Below are 21462 nucleotides of genomic sequence, written 5' to 3'. Positions count from 1 at the left end.
GCACAGACCATATCAATATGTTACTCCGTTCCCTGTATTCCTGTTATCCTGGACTGACACAAGTCTAAACAAGATCTGTAGAAAACATCAAGCAGACCCTGGTGCTTGTTCTAAGATCATCCAATTGTATTGCCCCCAGAATCTACTTTCCATGGAAGATGTCTCTCTTCTCTGTCCCTTATCAGGAAGAGTTGAGTTTGCTGGCCAACAAATTTCTAAGTCAGGAAACAATACTAGGTGAGGAAAAGCATAACCAGGATCTGACCACTATTTTTGTTTATTATGGATGCTTAGGATATAGTACAGCAAGAAGGAAATGCCTAAACTGAAGGAATCCTCTTAACATTTTCTTTAAGTATTTATAGGCTATATGCAAAGGCAATTTTTTACTGATACAAGACCATGTGGGTTTTTTTTCATTTGGTGATTTCAGATTAAGTTGTTTTTTTCTTTCTGCCTACATACAAAACAAAAGAGTACAATTGTAACATAGCCCTTCTACTACTTACCTTTTAACAAAACTTGTTTGGGGTGCAATCAGTTCATGTGTTAATGTTTGAGCTCATAATGTATTTAAATAAGAGTATAACAAATGTATCAAGATACCAGAAACCTTGACACTTCTGAGATTTTCAACAGAAGAGAAGCCTAGTTTTCTTCCCAGTTCTAGCTCTTCAGACCTGTTTGAAACTTTCATGACCTCTCTTATGCCTTTGCTATTCTTCAGTGTTTTTCTTATCCTATTTATTTCCTTACAAGATTTCACAGACCTCACATCAGATGCAAATTTGGCTGCCCGCAACCCAATGCTCCATATGGCATCTCACCCACGTACTCTTACACTTCCATAAAAATCTCTTTCACTTTGTATTTTATTTTGCTTTGAATCTTTTACTTAGTGAATTGATTCAGCATGTTTTCCTTAGATTTCCATATTTTATCCCTGTTGCTCTGTTACTGCCAAAATCGTTTTTGTTAACTGCCATCTATATGCATATGGATGATCATGACTATCAAAACCAGAACTCAGGTGAGTTATGTGACATTTGCTGTGTGAACTGACATTTCTCATTTCGCCTGCAGGAGCTGTGAGGGAAGGTCAGACAGTTTGTCCAGCTCTTCAGAAAACACTGGTTTAAAGGAGGCAGAGAGCTTCAATACAGTTTACTAACATTTCATTCTTAGAGATGACTGGCTACACACAAACAGATTGGAAAATATATTCCTCTTCAGGACAGATACTACTTTACATTCATAATATTTACACTGGTGCCCAGGAGTTGTACAGATCTTATCATAAAACAACTTGAAACACCATCTCTATTTAGAAACCTATATTCACTCATTTTAAATGTTAAAAGCAACTGGTATAGCTCGTTATTTACCAGCCTCCCCCTTTGCCACTTTTCCCCAACTGCTTTGAAAGTTGTCTTTCTAGTACTGGCCACCTTATCTCTTTGGGTTTCTCATAGAAAATTCAGAACACATTAGCAGGCGTTTTTGTGTTGGTGGATTTTTTTTTTTTTTTTTTTTGTGGTTTTTTTGTGGGTTTTTTTTTTTTTTTTTTTTTTTTTTTAGCACATCAGTGTCCAGAATGTTGTTAGAGTTTCTGAATTTCCTTTTCTTTTAGGTCTGGTTTTTATCTATACAGGACCAGTACAGCAGCTGCTGGAAGTGCAGCCACCTGTTAGAAAATGAAAGACATCTCACTGTGACAGATAAGAAACCTAAACAGGAGAGGAAAAAAATCATCAGTAGTTGAGAGAAAAGACAATTGAAGTGGTAAATGGGGTAGAGAGTGTAGAAAGGAAGAAGTTGAGGGTTCTGAGTAAGAGAGTGACCTGTCTGGGGAACAGAAAGCAACAGTACAGCTTCCCATAGGACACTTCCCAGCAGGTAAGATTAATTTCTCTCCCTCTCCCCACACTCTCTTTGTTCAAATGGCAGCTAATCACTTGCAAATAAAGTGTGGTTAATAGTGGCTACTTAAAGATGACTGTCCCTTAAGTGATGTTTATACAGAGCAGGAAGAGTTGTGTTCTACATGAGAGACGATAAATCTTGTACAGTCTACAAGTCTATAAGACTTGTGTGTAACAAAATCTCTTTCCAAAACCCTGACCCAGAGTTAAATCTGAACACATAAGAAAACCCCAAACAAACAAAAAACCTCAAAAGAAAACAAACAAAAAAAGCAACCAACCAAACCAAACAAGAACACCAGGAAAAGGTAGCTACAGTTTCTTGTCACATGCTGCATTTGGGATTCAGGGCATTTGAACTATAGTTCCATTTCAGACAGAAATCTGAAAATTTAATGCTGTTTCCCCCAAACCTTACAACTGATAATTGCCTTTACTTGTCTTTTTCAAGCAACTTATTTTAAGCTGTATTCTATAAGCTTTTACTGCTTAATTAGTACTTTACTTCATTAAAGTCAACAGAGAACCAATTTAAATAAAATGAATGATGTATTTGGTTTGAAGAGGATTTTATGTTTAAGGAAAGGGGGCTGCTTGCAAACAAGGTATCAAAGACTTAAGTTCTCGACATGTTGCAACAATGCCTAATTAGTCACACATATTTATTACCTGAAGAAATACATTTTTCTGAAATAAGTCAAACATCCATCAAAACACTAATTTATACAGGTTTAAATTTGTATTAAATAGCCACAAAGAAACCTTGTCAAAAGAATTTTTTCATACAGACAGACCTTTGTGTCAAGCTAAATTGCTCAGCACATGCAAATTACTTTGGATTATATTACATTTTGAAAAAATGACAAGATCAGACTGTTGAAGAAAATTAAAGCATAGATCAGTGATTACATTGAAAGGGACAAAATGACTAAGAGAGGTCAAGTATTTTGACAGCACATGGAATTATTTATGTTTGCACCAAAAAAATAAATTTAATCTATTCACGCACAATTTGACTTAGAATTTACATATGAGAGCAAAGATGAAATCTTCTAGATAGCTATACTTAGCATAGAAAAATAAAAATCATATTTTGTGATGTGAAGAATATTAAATTAGTATTTTTAAAAATTTGCATTCACTGTTGGCTAAAACCAACTGCTTGGGGGCAAAATGAATAATTAACATTCTCAAAGCTAATATGTACAAACAAATAATTTTAGCCACACAGCTTCTGCATAGCTTAAATTACCCATAGGTAATTTTTCAGGCTTGAAACTTATGTATCAAATAGTTCAAGTGACATTTCCTTGCAATTCAGTAACTCCAATGAAATACAGCTTCCTCATTATTTGACTGAATAAAACCACTAAAGACCTATTTTTCAATTGCAAAGCAGATGCATGATGCTGTAATTACACCCATGGGTGTTTTCGGCTATTATTTTGGTTACTGGATAAGGTCCTTAATATTTTAATGGTCTAACATTAACATAAAAAAAATATGAGAGATGAAGAGTAGGAAAAAAATGAACAAATTCAGCTGGACAGGACCTACCATGACCATCTCATCCAACTGCCAGCTTTGGTGCTGACCAAAAGTTAATGCATGTTATTATGGGTTTTGTCCGAATGCTTCTTCAAAGTTGACATGCCTGAAATGTAACCTTATCATAACTACTATAATGTTTAAACTTCACTAATTAGTTAGTCCCAAAACTTATAAATGCAAAATTATTTGAGCACTATTGTTTGCATTACATAATGGTTGAGAATTGCTCTAATTTTAATACTAAAAAAAAAAAAAAAAAAAAAAAATCTAATGAAATCATCTTTATGAGATGACAATTATTCAGCCTATTGGGAAATAAATCAACAGCAACAAAAAACCCAAGAAGGATCAGACCTGCAAGGTTGGTTATTGAAATTCATGAACTTCAACACTGAGGTAAAATTTATATAACCACTTATCTTTTAGTAAAATCAGCTACTGTTACACAAAGCAGATTACAGTGCAACTATTTTAACCTTGAACTGAGTGCTATACATCTCAAGTAGAAGAAGCCTTTCTGCAAGGTGCTGATTTTGTTGTACCTTCCAGTTACTCTACAATGCATGTAATTCAGCTAGAGCAGTTAATATTCAGGTTATTTTATGCCTCTTGATATCCTATTTCTCTGGTACAATTCCTACAACTGGGCATGCAACTTTGCAGACGTTCTACAAACCTCCCTCCAAAATAGTGTTTCGAGGTCCTAATTACCTCAACATCTGAGATTGTTTTACCTCTTCCTCCTTTGAACTGCTTCAGAGAGAAAGGCAGTTTCATTGCTCCCGTGCTGTTCTCAGCTAGCATAAATAAGAAGGCTCATTTTCTTATAGATAATTGGAGGATCAAAAATAACAACGGTCTAATTGCCTTCTCCATGGAAAAAAAGTGAAGGAAACAAGAATTCACTAGACATTCACTAGGGGAATGCTCTTGGCTGGAAGGAAATTTCCTATACATGTTTACATCAATTGATAGCTGCAACACCAACCCTCTCAGTTGGAAGCTGGGACCAGATCCAGTCACTCTGCACTTTCATTTGAAAAGTGTAGAACAAGTTCCAATAGCAAAAGAATTTCTAACCTTGTGATATAGTATATATATATATAATTCTAACCTAGTGATATAGTATATATATTGTAAAAATACTTTGGTGAGCATGTTCTGGGACTCTCTGGAGGTTTAAGAGTGTTCAAGCTTGCCAAACTACGCAGCTTTCACAAACCTATCACAGAGTCAGACCAAAACCACCAATTCCCTTCAGGACTGCACTATTCCTTCATGCCATTTGTTACCGGTTTTAGTTAGGCAAAATTCCTCTTAGCTCCTATCAGTTTTACTAACATGAAGATGGAACAATTCTGGCCTTTGAAAACAAAGAGATAAGAGGTTAAAGCACTAACTCAAACAGCTTCATTAGATAGATTTAAACTTTACCAAGCAGTTTCTCCATCACACATATGGCTTTGGGATGGGATAATTTAACAAAAACAGCAACACAACCAAAAACCTAAGCTGGATGTGCAACGTTCTGTTATGCCTAGCATTTCAAGTTTCTTCAAGAACACTCTAATTCCATCCCAATGCACACTATCCTTTGTTTATATTTGCAAGGAGTTCCGAGTTTATACGTTCTTATTCCTTACCTGACTGAGCCAGGGCTGTCAAAAGCTAACTGGCTTCCAAACTGCTGCTTATACAAATTATGAACTAGAATGCCTTTCCTTTCCTGTTTTAAAAGGCTTCTGCCTCAGACCCATTCAGTGATACCCACTCTAGTATAGGCGGATTGTTTGTCTACATCTGAAGTGGAAAGACATGAACAATGTTTTATTATTTCATAAAAAACGTGAGTTTGAGCCCAGGGTAATTCAAAATGTTCTATTGGTAACAGGCCTGTTTGAGGAGTTTTTTCTTACACAGGTGCTTCTATAGCATGCTCTGTTAGAAGTCTCAGTCCTTTACTTCTAACCTAAAGCTGTAAACAATGGTATATATGCTCATTCTCCTTTTAGCACCTGGGCTCTGGTAGTCAGTCTTCTAGGCAATAGGAAGAAAGAGTGGCCTATTCTCAACTCCTGTAGATGCCTTCCACTCGTGTTGGGACAAGCTATTAAGTGCTAACTAAACACCAAGCTTAAAGAAATTTAAAATTGCACATCTATTAAAAGAAATAATTATTCTATAATTTAAATTGAGCTCCTCAGTAGTGCTCAGGAACATATAATAAAGACCATGTATGGGTAGGTGTAATTGGATGCAGTTGCCTTAGGAACAAATGTTCAGCATACAAAGCAGGGAGCCTGCTTAAAAGGCAAACTCAAAGACTTAAGCCTGGCAGCTGAAACCTGGCTTGACTGAAGTTACTGAGAAAAGTACCATGGGCTTGGTTGGAGTCAGGGATTCATCCCAAAAGCTTTTCTAACTCTCTCATTATTATCAGTGCAGAACTAAATAATACATTAAAAAGTGCTGTACTGATGCTGAGATGCATTCCCCTGCTCCTGTTATTCAGTAAGCTCACCATGAAAAAAAATTACCGAGAAATTCATAAGAGAGTTTAGGCTTATACTCTAAAGACTCTAGTTTCAGTACCACTCCCAGTGTATTTTCATTATACAGACGTGAGATATTGTGCCTTTAGAGAAATGTTATTGTAGGGTGTAAAAGAATTTGACATGCAGAGATAAAACACTCTGGTATCTGAATATCATTTTAAAGTAATACTAATTGCAAAGATTCCTATAAAGATGCTATGCAAAAATCTTTTCATTTTGTAGAAATAAATACAGAATGCCTAATACTGTTTGCCAGAATGACTTCCAGTGAGATGCAGTTCATTCTATGCACATAACATCCACAGAAGGCACAAAGTATTGTTCCCAGAACAAGATGTGTTTCTTGTCCATGCATTTCTCTACAAAGAAATTACTCATCCGTGCTTCTGTGATTTACTCCCATTTTTGCTTCCATCTGGAGAAATATTATAAAACACAAAACCACTTCTCACTCTAGGCAAAATCAGAACACATATACAGACCTCTACCTCTTGAAATCACTATTTGCAAAAGACAAGGAATTTCCTACAGATATTAACCTACAAATTACTAAGCCGTAAAGTTTGGAAGCAAGTTGTCTTTGAAACAAGAAAAGCAAATACAGAAGTTTTTTTATTAAATACATTGTTTGTCAAATAATACTTCCCAAAGACTGTGAACTAATTTTACGAACTGGAACCAGAGATCCAATTCCACACTGCACGCTCTATCAGGATCTTTGTAAGCCTTACAAGCCAATAACCACGGAAGGCAGTCATTTAAGGTGTCTTTGTGCATTCTTCATATGCTCTCCCAGGACAGCCTGGCAAGCTGGAGAAACCAGGCAGGAGTCAGATATCTTCCTGAAACCCCTGAAGCCACGCACACAGCAGCTCTATTCCTTCATGTTAACCTAGTTTTCATTCCTACTCATGCAATTTTCCAGACTGATAAAGAGGACTTTACTTCCCATACATTGAAAGAAAGTTCACGTGGATGTATGTAGGAGTCCCATGACATACTCACAATAATAACTGAATGTGGGCTTGTGTTCCAAGTCAAGACCCATCTGTCATTCCCATGTATATCGAAAAAACTTAAATCACTTTTGAACTCCTGAATGCACCAGAATTCACCTTGTCTAGGCATAATCTCTGGCTTGCATGAAACCCAAACTCCCAAATTCAGGCCCATGGAATACACTTGCAATGTATGTAAGAAATAGCTGAAAAATAAGTCCTGAAAAACTGAGGCCTCTAGTCACAACATATGATGTAGAAGTGTCAGGAAGACAAATCTGTAAAAAGAATAGCCTTTTCTGCTCTTTTCTCACTCCTCTTGCTCAGCTTGAAAGTAATCAAATCTCCTAACTTGAGACATTTTCCATGGCTCCACTGACTTTAAGGGGTTTGTTTCTTGACTGGCTTTTTCTGTCTTTACATTATTTTGTAATTTCTTCTCTTTAACTAGCCTCTGGTAATGAAACATGAACATCTTTATTTACACTATAAATGCCTTGTTTCTGAAGCGAAGAAAGACCCACAACTGAGAAGCTACCAAGCCAGTAGAACACTAAATGCTATGCAGCAAACTCATTTCAACAAAAGTACAAGGAACAATGGCTTCTGCCATTAATTTCCGTTCCATGGAGAGTGCTAACCAAAAGCATAAATGGTAGCTAGCATCTAAGCTGAAAAAAACATGATTACCATCTTCATTTGTTTAAAATAAATGGCTGCATATTAATTAAATCAGTCTTAAAGTTTCCAAAAAACATTGCATACAGTAAGGAGGAGAGACAGCAGACTCATAAAGCCATGCAGTTGTATTTCCTGCAAACACTGCACTGTTGATATTAATCCTGTCACTGCATATTTCAACTAGGCCAAAAATTTGCAAGCAGATAATCCCTACTGAACACCCAATGAACCAGATTGTCTGGAAAGCAGTTATTGTTTGAAAAAGGAAAGACAACTCCAGGCTTTCAGGACAGGACCATGAATATGCCATCACCATCCTTACACAAGCTCACCAACTCTGAAGGAGCAGATCCTTGCTTCACTTCCCACCTGAGCACAAACCTGTGCTCTGTGCACACAACCAGACAGACCGGGCAAAGCCTAAGTAAGATATCCTGGATGAGGCAGAACCCTCAGGCTGCCACAGGGCTACAAACAACAGCAGCCTTAAGGGTGGAATGACTTAGCCTGCTCCACTTGGACAGTGGACAAGCATGTCAATTTCTATGCTACTTTGGTACCTTAGCTGGAGTGAAATAGCGAGGAAAAGCACCAAATTTGCGGTATTTCTGATGTGAGAGTCAAGGAAAAAACCCCCCTTGGGTTGTTGCTATTTGATCAGCTCTGCCACAATATTTATATTTCAAAATAATCAATAGGATCAATAGGACTCTGCACCAGTGTTCAAAAATGAAAATCCGGTTTCTTCCTTTAGATATATAAGGCACTTTTAATGAATTATTTGACAGAGGCTAGCTACAGCAAAGCAAAAAGAAAATTTAATTGCAAGATTAAGGCCTTATTATTCCACTAGAAGCCAGTTACATTCCCTTATCCTGGTGAGGCTCAAGTATTCACATTTCCTTGCCTCAGATGATTGGCTTGCTGAGTTAATATATCCTATCAGCTATTTATTTTTCTAAATCTGAGGCCGCCTAAATTCCAAGCACTGGAAGAGCTTTTCTCAGAAAACACCTACAAAATCCTATATTGGCCAGATACACTCAGAGAAACAAAATGACAGGAAACAAAATAAGGCACATTTGATTAAAAAAATGAACTTTATTAGGGCCTCAAGTTCCAGAGAAAAACAGAGGTGTCTGAAACCATGCAGATGCACTTTTTTATAAGAGGAGGTGACTGAGTGGAGAACAAGCTTCTCAAATTCTGAAGAAAATGAAATCAGGGATATCTCCGTTGCATCCCTTCTGTCTAGGAATACTTCATGTAGTGGTTCATAAAAAAAAAAAATAAAAATCTCTATGGTCTTCCACACAATCACAGCATTTTTTTTTCTTCCACGGATATGCTGAGGGATGAAAGAACATGTGCCTAGTGAAGACGAACAGGGAATCATAAATACTCAGGGCAGTGGTTTCTACAATAAGATGTACCATGTGAAGGCAAGCTATTGCGTAGGTAGGAACCATGATCTACACGTAGATTTCTAAGAACATAAGTGCTCATTTTATTACTGTTCTCAGAGTAGTCATCATTCACAAGCAACAGCGGAAAGTCCATGGCTTCAGCTTCCAGAACAGCAAGAGGGACAGAACTACACCCCCGTGTTACAAAGGATGGCACTTGCCAAAGGGCCAAAGTGGCCTTAACATCACTTTTCTACAGAATCATAGAACAATGTGGGTTGGAAGGAACCTTAAGGATCACCTGATTCCAGCTCCCTGCCATCGGAAAGGGATTGCTGCCTTGATACGTGGTTGCAGTCTCTCTCTTTCTCTTGAGGCTTATTTTATCTCAAGTAAATGGCAGAATTTATTATTATATGAAACACAAACACCTCATTTCATGGAAGAGAGATTATGGCACAAAAACTCACCTTGAAGACAGCCCTGATATGAGCTACAATCTAGTAAAAATAGCTATTAAGTTAATGAGTATTGCTGGTCATTGTCCTTCTGAGGCTTTGTGTTTCAGTAGGACAACACAGGCTTTGTAGTCTGAATTCATTATTATTATTATTATTATCTTGGGCAATTAATTGCTTTTATTAAAAAAGTCATTATTTAAAGTTGCAAATATCCATCACACAGTGCACTCCAGAACAATTACAGAAATTTACCTTGAGGAAGGGTCTGCAATAAAAATAGTTCCAAAAATAAACAAGTATTCATTCATAATTCTTGATAGCTTCCAAATTATTTTTTCAAAATTAACTTGGTCCCTCATTATTCCATATCGATTCAGAGTAGTATGTGTTTTTAGCAACAATTCATTATTCTTGATTAGTTGTTCACATTTCTGTTCAAAAAAAACAGGAAATAAATGCAGTTTTCCAGTGGAAGGATTCTCAAATGCCAGGTAACGCTCTTCAAAACTGCTAACATGGGTCCTGACATTGCAAAGATGTACAGCTAGATTTAGCAGTAGGTTGTCATGGTGGAGCCTTCACTGATATATCCTAACAGAGCAGCATTCAATGGTAACATTCATTAAGGGCATAAAATGAATGCTGGAAATCAACAGACTCTTAATTGCTGTCCCATGAACTGTTTTGCATAAATGGCTGAAGATGACATATAATTAAATCTGCACTGAAAAATACTGAAAGCAATGATTTAATTTGTTTAAACAGCAAACAAACAACAAAAAAAATGCCCCCCTTTGCAGGCAGTAATTTTTAGTTTCTTCACTATGAAAACTAGATAAAAAACACAAAATATTTATTCATCTGCCTAGTTAAAAGTGGTGGTTACTTAACACTACACAATTAAAACTGTTTAGTAAGCAAATTACTAAACATTCACTAAGCATTTGCCACTTACTAAATATTTATTAAACAATCAAAAATGTTTAGCAAACCAGTTTAAATGAGAATTTTCTTGGCTTGCCAGGAAGACATTCAAAACTTAAAGTTCGTGATTAATTAAGCTCTAGAGTGTAACAGGAACCACCTTCTACTCAGTACTGGCCAAAAAAGTCTTAAAAATTTTCAAAAGCCTAAGAATCCCCATGTTTCTTCTCTATTGGAATTGTCTTGAAAAAGAAGATCCTGAAAGGTTTTTTCTTTACATATTCCCCTGGCATCTTTGCAACTGCTCAGTATTCAGTACCTGTACTGCTCTGGCCTGACTCAGGTGGCCAGATTGTGCTCGTTCTCAATTGCAAGACCACCCAGAGAGCTAAAAACTAGAGCCCTTGGGTCACCTTTTAAAAGAGAAACATAGTATCTGGGATACAAACAGACTCGTGATTAGGTCTCTGAAACGCTTAAAGAGACTGTTTTTGGGGACAGCTCTTCTCAGTCACAGTGACGACTTTGTAATGAGGAAATGGCCTAAGAAGTTTTTGTGGGAGCTGTCATGTGGACAAAGTCAGGAAGATCCCTGGTTCATGTATCACCAAGTGGGTTTAGCTTGCAGCTTTTAACTGCAACTGAAATTTGAAACCACACTACAGTACTTTTAAATCTGCAATGAAATTCATTACCATTGCTTTCTTTTGCCTGTAGGTGTTCCTATGTTTTCTTAGTAACATAAAAATTACTGGTGTTAGTACTGACAATGAAGAGTTGGAGAGCATTGATTAAAAAATAAATCAGGCCTCAGACACCATAAGCCTATTTAAAAAAAATAAAAATAAAAAAATAAATAAATAAATAAAAAGCACATATTTTTATTCATCTTCTAAGCTTCAGTGCTGACCTACAGATTGGTTGTTGTAGAAGGGCTGGTGATCTATATTAACTATGGGAAGAGAAACTTAGATAATTGCACCAAGCAAGACACCTAGAGATTACTTCGTTTTCACCTGAAAAGCAAGATTCTCACATAATCATTTGATCTCAAAAACAGCAACATGAATGATACCACCAAGTCTTGCATTAGTTATAAACTTATTACATTCAGTATTTATGCACTGGAAAGCAAGCAATCAGTTTAAATTAATTGCTTACAGTTGGCCTGAAAATGGCTTTCCCCAGAGAAAATTATAGTCTTCAACTTACGTCTTTGAACTTCTGGAGCACATCACCTCAAAAAGTAAGTAAAATTCTCCCTCAGATGCAAATACATGAAAATGGTATTTGCACAAATTTCTTTTGATTCACATCCTCGCTGGATTTGCTTTTAGCAACTGTGAAATTTCAACATTCAGTGGCACATGAAAAGAAAATCACAAGGAGGAACACTGGGGATCAGTTGGAAACACTGGTCTTTAGCTGTATAACTGATACTCTAATATTTATAAGAGTACAGTACTCATACATTTAATCAGCTAAAACCAACACTAAACTCTTACCTTGAAAGGCTATCAAAGTCTACAACTGGAACAGTCTGCCCAGGGGAGTTAGGAGTACCCCATCTCCGAAAGGGTTCAAGGCCAACCTGGATGAGGATTTGAGCTGGCTGGTCCAGTGAATGTGTCCCTGCCTATGTTAGGGGAAGTTGAAACTAGATGACTTTTAAGGTCCCTTCTTACCCAAATCATTCTATGGTATAATTCTGTGATTGGCATAATCAGACAATTATGCTTTCTGAGCAACCTTCAGGCTATTCAGCCAATGTGTTCCAGTACGTTACTGATATTGGTGTCAGCACCTAAATTCCACATTCAGGTCAAGACCTAATGTGCTACACACTGGATGAGTACTATATTGAAATTTTGTGCATTAAAATGATATAATTTATTTTGTTATTGCTGAAATAACTATGAAGAAACATTAAAAATATGAAAATTAATATTTAAAGTAGCAAGGAGAAGCAAAGCCAGAGAATTTCATTTAGTGGACAGAATCTTTCCCTTTCACCTGAACATCATGTCTCTTAAAAGTTATCACTGGGACAACCTGGAATCATTCACAAGGTTGAAGTCTCAGAGAAATGTATGTTCACAAGCCACGATCCACAGACAGTAGTCAATTCCTAATAAACAGAACTAAGTGGAGTTAAAAGTACATACCATTCTCTTAATTTTCTTTCTGCAGGTAGGAAAACATCTGCAAGCACACAAAGAATATAAGTGAATAAAAGAGGGAGGCCAAGGCCCATATATCCCTGATTTGTCCATAACAAATCTGTATTTATGAACACAACGTAAGGATATACAAAAGTCCCTGCTTTAAAAGAAAGACCCTAATCTTAAAAAAGGAGTAGAAGCAGGTGATCTGTAGGAAGAAGACTGCAAAATAGGGATAGCTGGCTCAAGCCCACGTGAATGTATTTAAAATACTAATCACATAATGACACACTGTGATATTGAATCACCAGAAAATAGACCTAGTTATAGAAAAACGGATGTTTGCAAAGGTGAGAGCTGTGAACATTTCCTGTGGAAACAAGCACCCTGTCAATTGCTACAATCTTTAAAATAGACAAGTCTTCCATACTGACCAGGAGGACAGTCCAAGAGTTTTGTGACATCTGCATTTCTCAAGTGCAGAAAAGCTCCTAGGAACTATACTTCGAAAAATATTTAGAAAACTAATTCCAACTGACAATGCTGGGAAATGGAAACTAAAAATACGGCTGTTTACCTCCAAACTTGCCTCTGCTCTTCAACTGAAGTCCCAGGCTTGCAGAGGCAGAAATCATGAGAATTCACATAACCTTCATGGGAGAGAATGGCAGTGCTAATACAGCTCTAACAACAGTTTCATCTCCATACAAAGAGAAGACTTGATGGGATCTGCAAATCTCATGGCATTGTTTTGGGGACTTTTTTTATTAAAGTCTTTGATCCCTATGTTCTAACTAAAAGAAAAAAATAAAAGCCAACATACTGATAATGAGAATTTAACAAATGTTGAGCTCTGTTACATTTGTAGCTGCATAAGAGTATGACTCTACAATCTGACTGCATCTTATCTGTTTCTTCCCCTCTGCCATTGTATTTGAAAAATCAAATCACATTCTGCAAAATATTCCCCATGAGACACATATGAATATTTGAATTAAACTGGGAAGCAGTTAACCACATAATTAGCTACCCTGGAAATCAAAGAATTCAGAAAAAAAATAACTGCTGGATTAGATCAGGGAACACTCCTATTTTCTAAAGGCTGGCAGATACTAAGGAAGGAAGCACAAGAAACCCTCAAGAAAAGTTTCCTCACAGCTTAAGGAAGGGGTAATTCAAATTCTGTATAATGAAGTTTAATATTCTCTCCAATATGTTTTCCATTTTACCGAATTCTAGATCTTGTCTCTGCTATTACAATCTCTTAAAATCTTCATCTCAAGAATAAATTACATGTTTTCTTCAACATTATTTCTTTTTCTATCAGTCTTTCATAGATGACTTTTCAGCCTCTTCGCCAGTCTGCCTTTTTTCTCTTATGACACAGAAGAAAAACTCTCTATCTGCCTAAGCAATATGTGCCAGTACTTTCCAATACTTTTGTTTCAACCTCTTTAAGTAAACAGCAAAAACTCTTGAGACTCTTTACAGATTGCCTGTACTCTTTCTTCTTGCTCATCTCAGAGCTACCTGTAATATTTTTTGTGAGCAGATAACCATAATTACAGTATTTCACTAAATTTGCTGAAGGCATCCTAACACACAGGAACTACATTACTACATTATTATTCCAGTTCCTAAAATCTAGTTTGCAAGTGCAGTCAAACAGCAGAGGTCTTCCCTGAGCTGTGTACAGTCCCAAAATCACCAGCCAATGTAATGTGAAAGTTGGCAGGCAATTTTAGCGTTTTCAGGAAACGTGAGGCTTGTGATAACTGAATGACATTTACTGACATTTCAGCAAGTCACCTGTCTGGGACAGGTGTCCCTAGGGTAATGTTACGAGTCCTGTCTCATTCTGTCCAATCCAGACCAGTTTGTGTCTTTAGCACATTTTCACTTCTTCCTTCTCTCTTTCCAACTAATTTATAAGAATAGTAAATACTGGAGTTGCGACATAACCTTGAGGCATCCTGGTATGTTTCAAATTGTTCTCCAAGTAAGTTTTTGAGGTCCTGGTAACACTACCTCAGGTTATCATTGGTAGCTTCCCTAATGAAGTTTTGCTGAAACAAAAACAACCAAATAAGCAAAAGCTTTCTGAATCTTTCAAACAATTTTATATATCCATACATACATGTGCGTGTATATATATTTATATATGTACGTATATATTAAAAAACAGTCTAAATAATGTATGAAAGGAATACACTCCAATGCAAAAGAGGTAGATCTGGCCCTACAGGCAATTTAGTTGCAATAAAAAGAATGTCACCAAGAGAGATAAACTAAATAGATCTAGATCAGACCATATTATGGACTGATTTTCTGCAAAGCAGGTCCATTATTAATGCAGTCCATAATTATAATCATAGTGCATCCAAATATCTACAAGGATGCAAAGATGACAAAAAGTACCTAGGCTGCAATTTGAGTTTAAAAAAAATAATTTGTTCATGGTACTTGAGCCAAATAAATTTTCTAACTCCAAAGTCACAAGGAAAGTCCATAGCCCAAAATTAGACATCAGCCCAACTTGAAGGAATATTCAAAGATGTTTCAAAGCTGCTGTGACAAAGATGTCTTCCCACTTTAGATGATATACCCTACTCAGTCAGCTATTCAGCTGATGCAGATCAACATGGCTCTCCTTAAACCATGCTGTAGAGATGTGTCTCTCCTTCTGCGTGTCCTTCTATGTTCCTAGTAACTCAGATTTTAAATTGGCAACAAATTCACATAACCTATTATTTTTAGACATACATTTATGAAACTCAGACACTTTGAATATTTATTCCCCACCATTATAACTCAAGTATGTAATTTTGTTATTCAGATCAAATTAGAAGGAAAAAAAAGTACCTAGAATAGCAGGCTTAGGCTTGCTATTAACTTTTTCAGACAGAGTTATAAATTTCAACAAATAGGTTATAATTGAGGAGCCAGCATGACCTTTATTATTTCAGAAGGTTCAGCCATAGCAGCTCAGTGTGACTTCAGCTAGACTATTCGTCACTCTGTCAGATAGAATCATTAACATCCAGCTCAGTCTGGCATCCACATATGATCTGATCCTTAAAACTGGCCTGAATAAGCTTTGCTCTCAAGAACAGACCCAGTCCAGGCACTGGAATTGCTCTTATAGAAATAGCATACTCCTAGTGAGTAAAGTAGCAAATATATGATATTTCTGTCATAATTGCAATCAAAGGAAAAAAAAAAAAAGGCTCTCACAGAAGAGTATTAGAATATTTATTAGTAAAGTCCTATTTTCAGGCAATCAGGAGCAGCTCTCCCTCAGAGAAAAATTGAACTAATACTGTGTGCCATGTATTCTTGTATCATTCTAGTCCATTATTAAACACACTGCCACATAGATAATCCAGTGGTAAATATTTCAGAACATTTGCACGCAATACTTAGGGAAGTACCGTATGAAAACAACCCCTTTATCAGAGCCAGTGTTTCCAGCAAAGCAACGATTTCTGTTATCAACAAAAATCCCTGCGATGTTACAAACGACCTTAAAACAACCAAATTAATGTTATGACTTCAATTAATTGGTAAACTATTCTAAAACTTTTTAATGTGTACAATTGACATAAACATGATGAAAGATGGACAAGAAATAGGGCACTACACACAAAAAAATACTAGTTGATATATTACAACGACTCGAGGTAATGCTTCCTTTGTAAATCATGTATGTGAAGGAATACAGCTACACTTCTCACATCGTTATCATTTAAAGTTTCTTTCTCAAGTGTATGTATACGGAAGAACCAGTTCCACTCGACATAGGAAAAGACAGATCATTCAGCTCAAGTGCCGTGAAAATTGGAGAGACTCCTAAAACACGGGAAACACACACTGATAACGCATTACTTGTGGAAACGGCATGTGCATGAGCGTGCAGGGTTTTTACACAGCTGCCAGCCCAGGGTAATCACCGTTGCTAAGTCTGCCTGCAACACCAAGACAAATATTTGACCTATTTTCCTCGCAGAGAATTTAGCTGTCATCATTCTTAGCACCTCGCTCTCGCCAACCAGCCGCTGCCAAAGGACTAAGGGCATAGAATTCTCTGCCGAGAGCGAGAGCACTTCCTTCCAGGGAGCTGGACGTTTGTTCCAGCGGTAAAGCGAGCGGCCCCTCGAACGGACCCCCATGGAACCCCCAGCCGGTCCCGGGCTGCCCCCGCTCGCCCCCATCCTGCCAGCCCCCTGCCCGTCCGTCCGTCCGTCCGTCCGTCTGTCCGTGCGGGGACTCACGTTTGTAGCTGGCGGCCCAGGGCTGGTAGCCGTAGTAGCCGGTGATGCGGAGGATGCGCTCCTCGATGGAGGTGAGCCCCACGGACGCGCTGGTGAGGTCCTCCACGGAGCGGGACCACTTCAAGTCCTCTTTGATGGCCTCGTCCACCACCAGGTACTTGAGCTGCCGCAGCTGGGGGCTGATGTCGGACAGCCGCCGCGGGCTGACATCGGGGGAGCGCCGCATGCCGCTGCGGGCCGGGAGAGGGGCGTCAGCCCGGGGCCGCCGCCACCGCCCTCCGCCCGCCCTGGGAGAAGTTGGCGGCGGGAGCTCCGCCGGCAGGGAGCCGGCCCGACCCGCGGCGCCCACAACTTTCCCGGCCGCCCCGCACCTCCCGGAGCGGCTCCCGGGAGCGGGCGGCCCCGCCGGCAGGCTGAGGTGAGGTGAGGTGGTGTCCCCGTCCCCCGGCCCGCCCTGCCCGGCCCGGCCCGGCCCCGCGGTACTCACAGCGTGGCGGCTTTGCCCCGCGCCGAGCCGTTGGGGAACTCCCGGATCCCCATGGGGAGCAGCAGCGATGGCTGGGGGGCGCCCAGCCTTCCCGGCGGGGCGAGCCGGCGGCTCTCACCGGCCAGGTAAGGGGCGGAAAGGAAGGCAAGGAGCGAGCGGGGGAGGCGGCGCCCCCGTGGCAGAGGGTCCCCGGGCTGGAGCCGGCCCCGGCGGGAGAGGCGGGCAGGGATGATGGAGGGACGGAGACGGGCGGGCCGGCGCTGCCGCCTGCGAGCCGCTGCCGCCTGCGGAGCCGGAGCGCCGGCGGCGGGGGCCGGGCCGGGCAGGGCAGGGCGCGCTCCGCGCTCCGCGCCCCCCACCCCGCGCGCTCCCGCCGGCCGCCGGCAGGGGGAGCCCCCGCGCCCGCCGCGCCACAGGCCGCCCTCGGGCGGGGCCGGGCGGGGCCGCCTCACCCTCCCGGGAGGGCCTCACCCCGCCGGGCCGCCCTCAGCCCCGGGGCGGCCTCGGCCAAGCCTTTCCCGCCTCTGCTGGGGCCGACAAGCTCGGAACGGCGCGGGCGGGGCCGGACAGCCCGAGCAGGGCCGGCTCTGAGGTGACCCTGGACACCCCCTGACGAGGGCACCCACCCGGTCACCCCCCTGAGGCCGCCGAACCAGCCCCGGAGCCACACAGCTTTCTATCAACTCACCTTTATTTTTATTATTTTTTTTTTCTTTTTTTTTTTTTTTTTTTTTTTAACCCACCATCTAACTTAAGTGGCAAACGTGCAGTTAAGCTTAAATGAACACGTGAGCGTAGATGTTACCTTAGACAAAGAATTCATTCACAAACAAATGAGATTAAAATCTGATAATAGATTCTTGGACAAAATTTGATCACCTAGAAGTAGAGATAGTTGAAGTCAAAGAGTGTTTTGAATATATGTGTCCATATAGATTTAGAGGGGGGGAAAAGTCAAGTTCAAGGAGAAAAGGTTGTTGCCTTTCAGCACTGCACCAGCTCAGGTTACCTGGAACATTAAACCACCGAGGTATCAAATGCGTAATTGAGCTGGATCAGTTAAATGCAACCTTTCACTGTCACTGAAGGGAACATCACAGCATCACTGCACCATTATCAAAAAGGGAAATTAAAAATAAAAAAAAAAAATCCAGCAGAAAATAATCAAACAAATTATCATTTTAAATGCACATGTATTGAATAAAGCACTAACTTTATTTTATTTCCTCTTCAACCCTTATTTTGAGCCTGTGAAAGGGAAAAATGTCTGCTGCTGTGGAAGCCAGTTCCAAAATCCACTCTGGGTGAACAGCAGTGGTCTAGCAGTGCAAACAGAGAGTAATTATGCAGGTGTTTGATGCTGCCCACCAGCAATGACAGAACTCCTTGCAGGGCACACAAATCAAGGCACAAGGATGATTTTGGTTAAGATGAGGGGATAAAAACACAGTACTCACTAAATCTAAGCATACCGATCACTGTCTCAATTTAAGTCTCTTTAGGGCATTTAGGGCAGGAATGATGATAACAGGCAAGAATGGGATTAATTGTTTCAGTCAGGCCTCCAAAGGCCATCATGGGACCAGCCTCATTTGGTTTGCACAGTTCATGTCTCTCTGTATTTAAGTGGTGGTCAAGGATAGGATTTATTCTGAGAATTTCTTGTAATATTGCATGTATCTAGTATAAAGTTCCTCCATGATTGTAGGTCCAGAAATAAAACACAATCTCAGAACCTGCAAAGGTTCCAATAATGAAGCAAACCAAATGCTGTTGACCAGCCAATAGTGACTGACACCTGCTGAGCACTCACCTGCCTCTTGGCACGGGCTGATGCAAACTAGCAGAGTCTGGTTCAGCCCTGCTAGAAATTTTGCCTCCATCACTGATGTGTTTAGCTGCTGGTCTTCTATAGCACCAGAGAGTAGCTGTGGAAGTCAGAGACCCTATTGCACCCATATCCACTTTCATATGCCAGAACCATCTTATTCTTCTATCCAATGAAATTTTTTTCAGCTGTTTTATTCCTCCCCAGCTGCTGTCATTCCAAGCTGTAAATGAAATGATGGATGGGTGTTTCTCCTCTCACACATGCCAAGTGACTTTGGACAGCTTGGGTGGCAGGGCTGACAAACTTGAAGTGAGCATGCATCTTGTGAGACAGGAAAAAAAAATGTATGGGAGTGAACATCCTAAAGTTCACTGAAACATTTAATAAAGGTGACATTTCAAAATTGTACTAAGACACAACAGCAACATCTACCAACAGCTACTTCTTAGGATCTTACCAAACCTTGTGTAAGTGATGTTTCTTCTTTAAAAAGAGCAGTTGCTGGAGACATACAAGTAAAAATTCTCATGTATATTATTTTAATTATATTCAAGCATTGTAACTAAAACGGGAATGTTAAAATATGCCATTGGGCATTAAAGCATAAAGTACGGGATTCCACATGACTTGGCATTTGTAGATTTATGGAGCTGTTTAAGATTTTGAATAAAAGGAGAAGAAAATATTGTAGTATTCTAGCAATTCTACAAAGCATAACAAAAAAAAAATTTCTAAGCAGAATATACCTACTTTAGGAATATGGGCAAAATGGTATGCAACACCAGGCTGGAGCCACTATAAACAGCTTTTTCTGGACCTCTTACTAGTGAGAGTCTATTACTTTAGTAAAACATCTGCAATCATACTAACACAGAAGGGTTAGGAAACTGTATTTTTTTAAAAGGCAGAGCTCTATGGCAAGGGAACAATAAGTAATTTTTCTAGAGTGTGGTGCCTTATTCTGTCCCATTAGATACCCTTTTTTGTGTTTTTCCAGACAACATGAAATTATATGCTTGACTGATATTCAGCTCTTAAAAGGCACAGCCATTAAGATATATTAGCATTATGTTGTCTACAGTGTGATGCCATATCAAAGGAAAATATAATTTAAACTGTATTTATTTTTACCTCCTATCAATACTAGCTTGCCAGAAGATTCTCTGGGATGGAAATTTATATTTATCAAAATACTACTCATTTCATGAGAAAGGTAAGTGCAATTTTTATTTCTCCCAACCCCCACTCCAAGATAAGAGTTTTGCATTTAAAAGATTCTGTGACAGATTAGACTAAGATAGCAACAATATTTCATTGGGCAACAAAACAATCACTATTGCATAAACAGCATCAAGTTGATGTGTTCCTTCTTTCCCAGTTCATAAAAATCAGGCTTAGGACCTGAGTCTTTAGAAGACAACTTAGCTCCCTCCTTAAGCAATGCCATTCTCACCAAATATCCTGCATTTGATGCATAGTCCTGCTTCTTAGTATTTTTATGTTTAGCACTGAAGGTATAAGCTCAAGCCATTAATCAGATGTTTCTGCCCCAAGGATTTTTGGGTGTTGGACAGAAATCCAATATATGTGAAAAAAGTCCTATATAATATATGAAAATTTTGCATGGCAAAGCTATTAGTTTTCTCCAGCTGGGATCAGATTTGACATCCACATGAATATAATGCTGCTGCATAACCCAAATTACTCCAATTCTATCCATGGGATTAACTGTAGTATGTTCAGATTGAATAGGAATGCAATTTTGAGCATAATTAATTTCACATACAAAATATTTTGAATCAGCAACAACAAAAAAGCAGAACTTTCTAGTCCACCCTAGATATTTGCTGCATTCATGTTTTTAAATACTTAGTACCATCTTGAAATGGTCGAAATAAATCCAGAGAGCCAAGAAAAACTGATACAGCAGGCAGAGAATGGACAAATGAAGACTGAATGAGAAGCAAAACTTGGCCTGGCCACCACCAACAGAATCACCCTTGCTCTCTCAAGTAGAGAAACCAACACTGTGCTTGAGAGAGCAGTCATATGAATTTAAGACAAGTGGGAGCAAATTTTTCACATGAGCTCTCACGTTGCTCAGATTCCCCTGCAATACATGGCAAAACCAAATAAGCATCAGAATTTTTGTCATGACACCTTGCTGAAAACAACTGGAAAGCTCTGGAAATCACAATGTAGCTGCCATTTAT

General features: G+C 39.3%; 1 protein-coding gene across 1 annotated transcript in view; it reads right to left on the bottom strand.

Annotated features, from left to right (window-relative positions):
* Positions 1–17471, bottom strand: part of SLC35F3 (solute carrier family 35 member F3) — a gene marked incomplete at its 5' end in the record, with an annotated part of 161206 nt that extends 143735 nt beyond the window's left edge. The window contains 2 exons of the mRNA XM_083857809.1: positions 16932–17161; positions 17419–17471. Coding sequence (XP_083713935.1) covers positions 16932–17161; positions 17419–17471 — 283 coding nt within the window. The remainder of the gene's footprint in view (positions 1–16931; positions 17162–17418) is intronic.
* Positions 17472–21462: the final 3991 nt, after the last annotated feature.

Source organism: Zosterops lateralis (assembly GCF_965231275.1).
Source record: "Zosterops lateralis genome assembly, chromosome: 3".
NCBI classification, from domain to species: domain Eukaryota; kingdom Metazoa; phylum Chordata; class Aves; order Passeriformes; family Zosteropidae; genus Zosterops; species Zosterops lateralis.
Note: the sequence above shows the minus strand (reverse complement) of the source record. Positions and strands in the feature narration are given on the sequence as shown.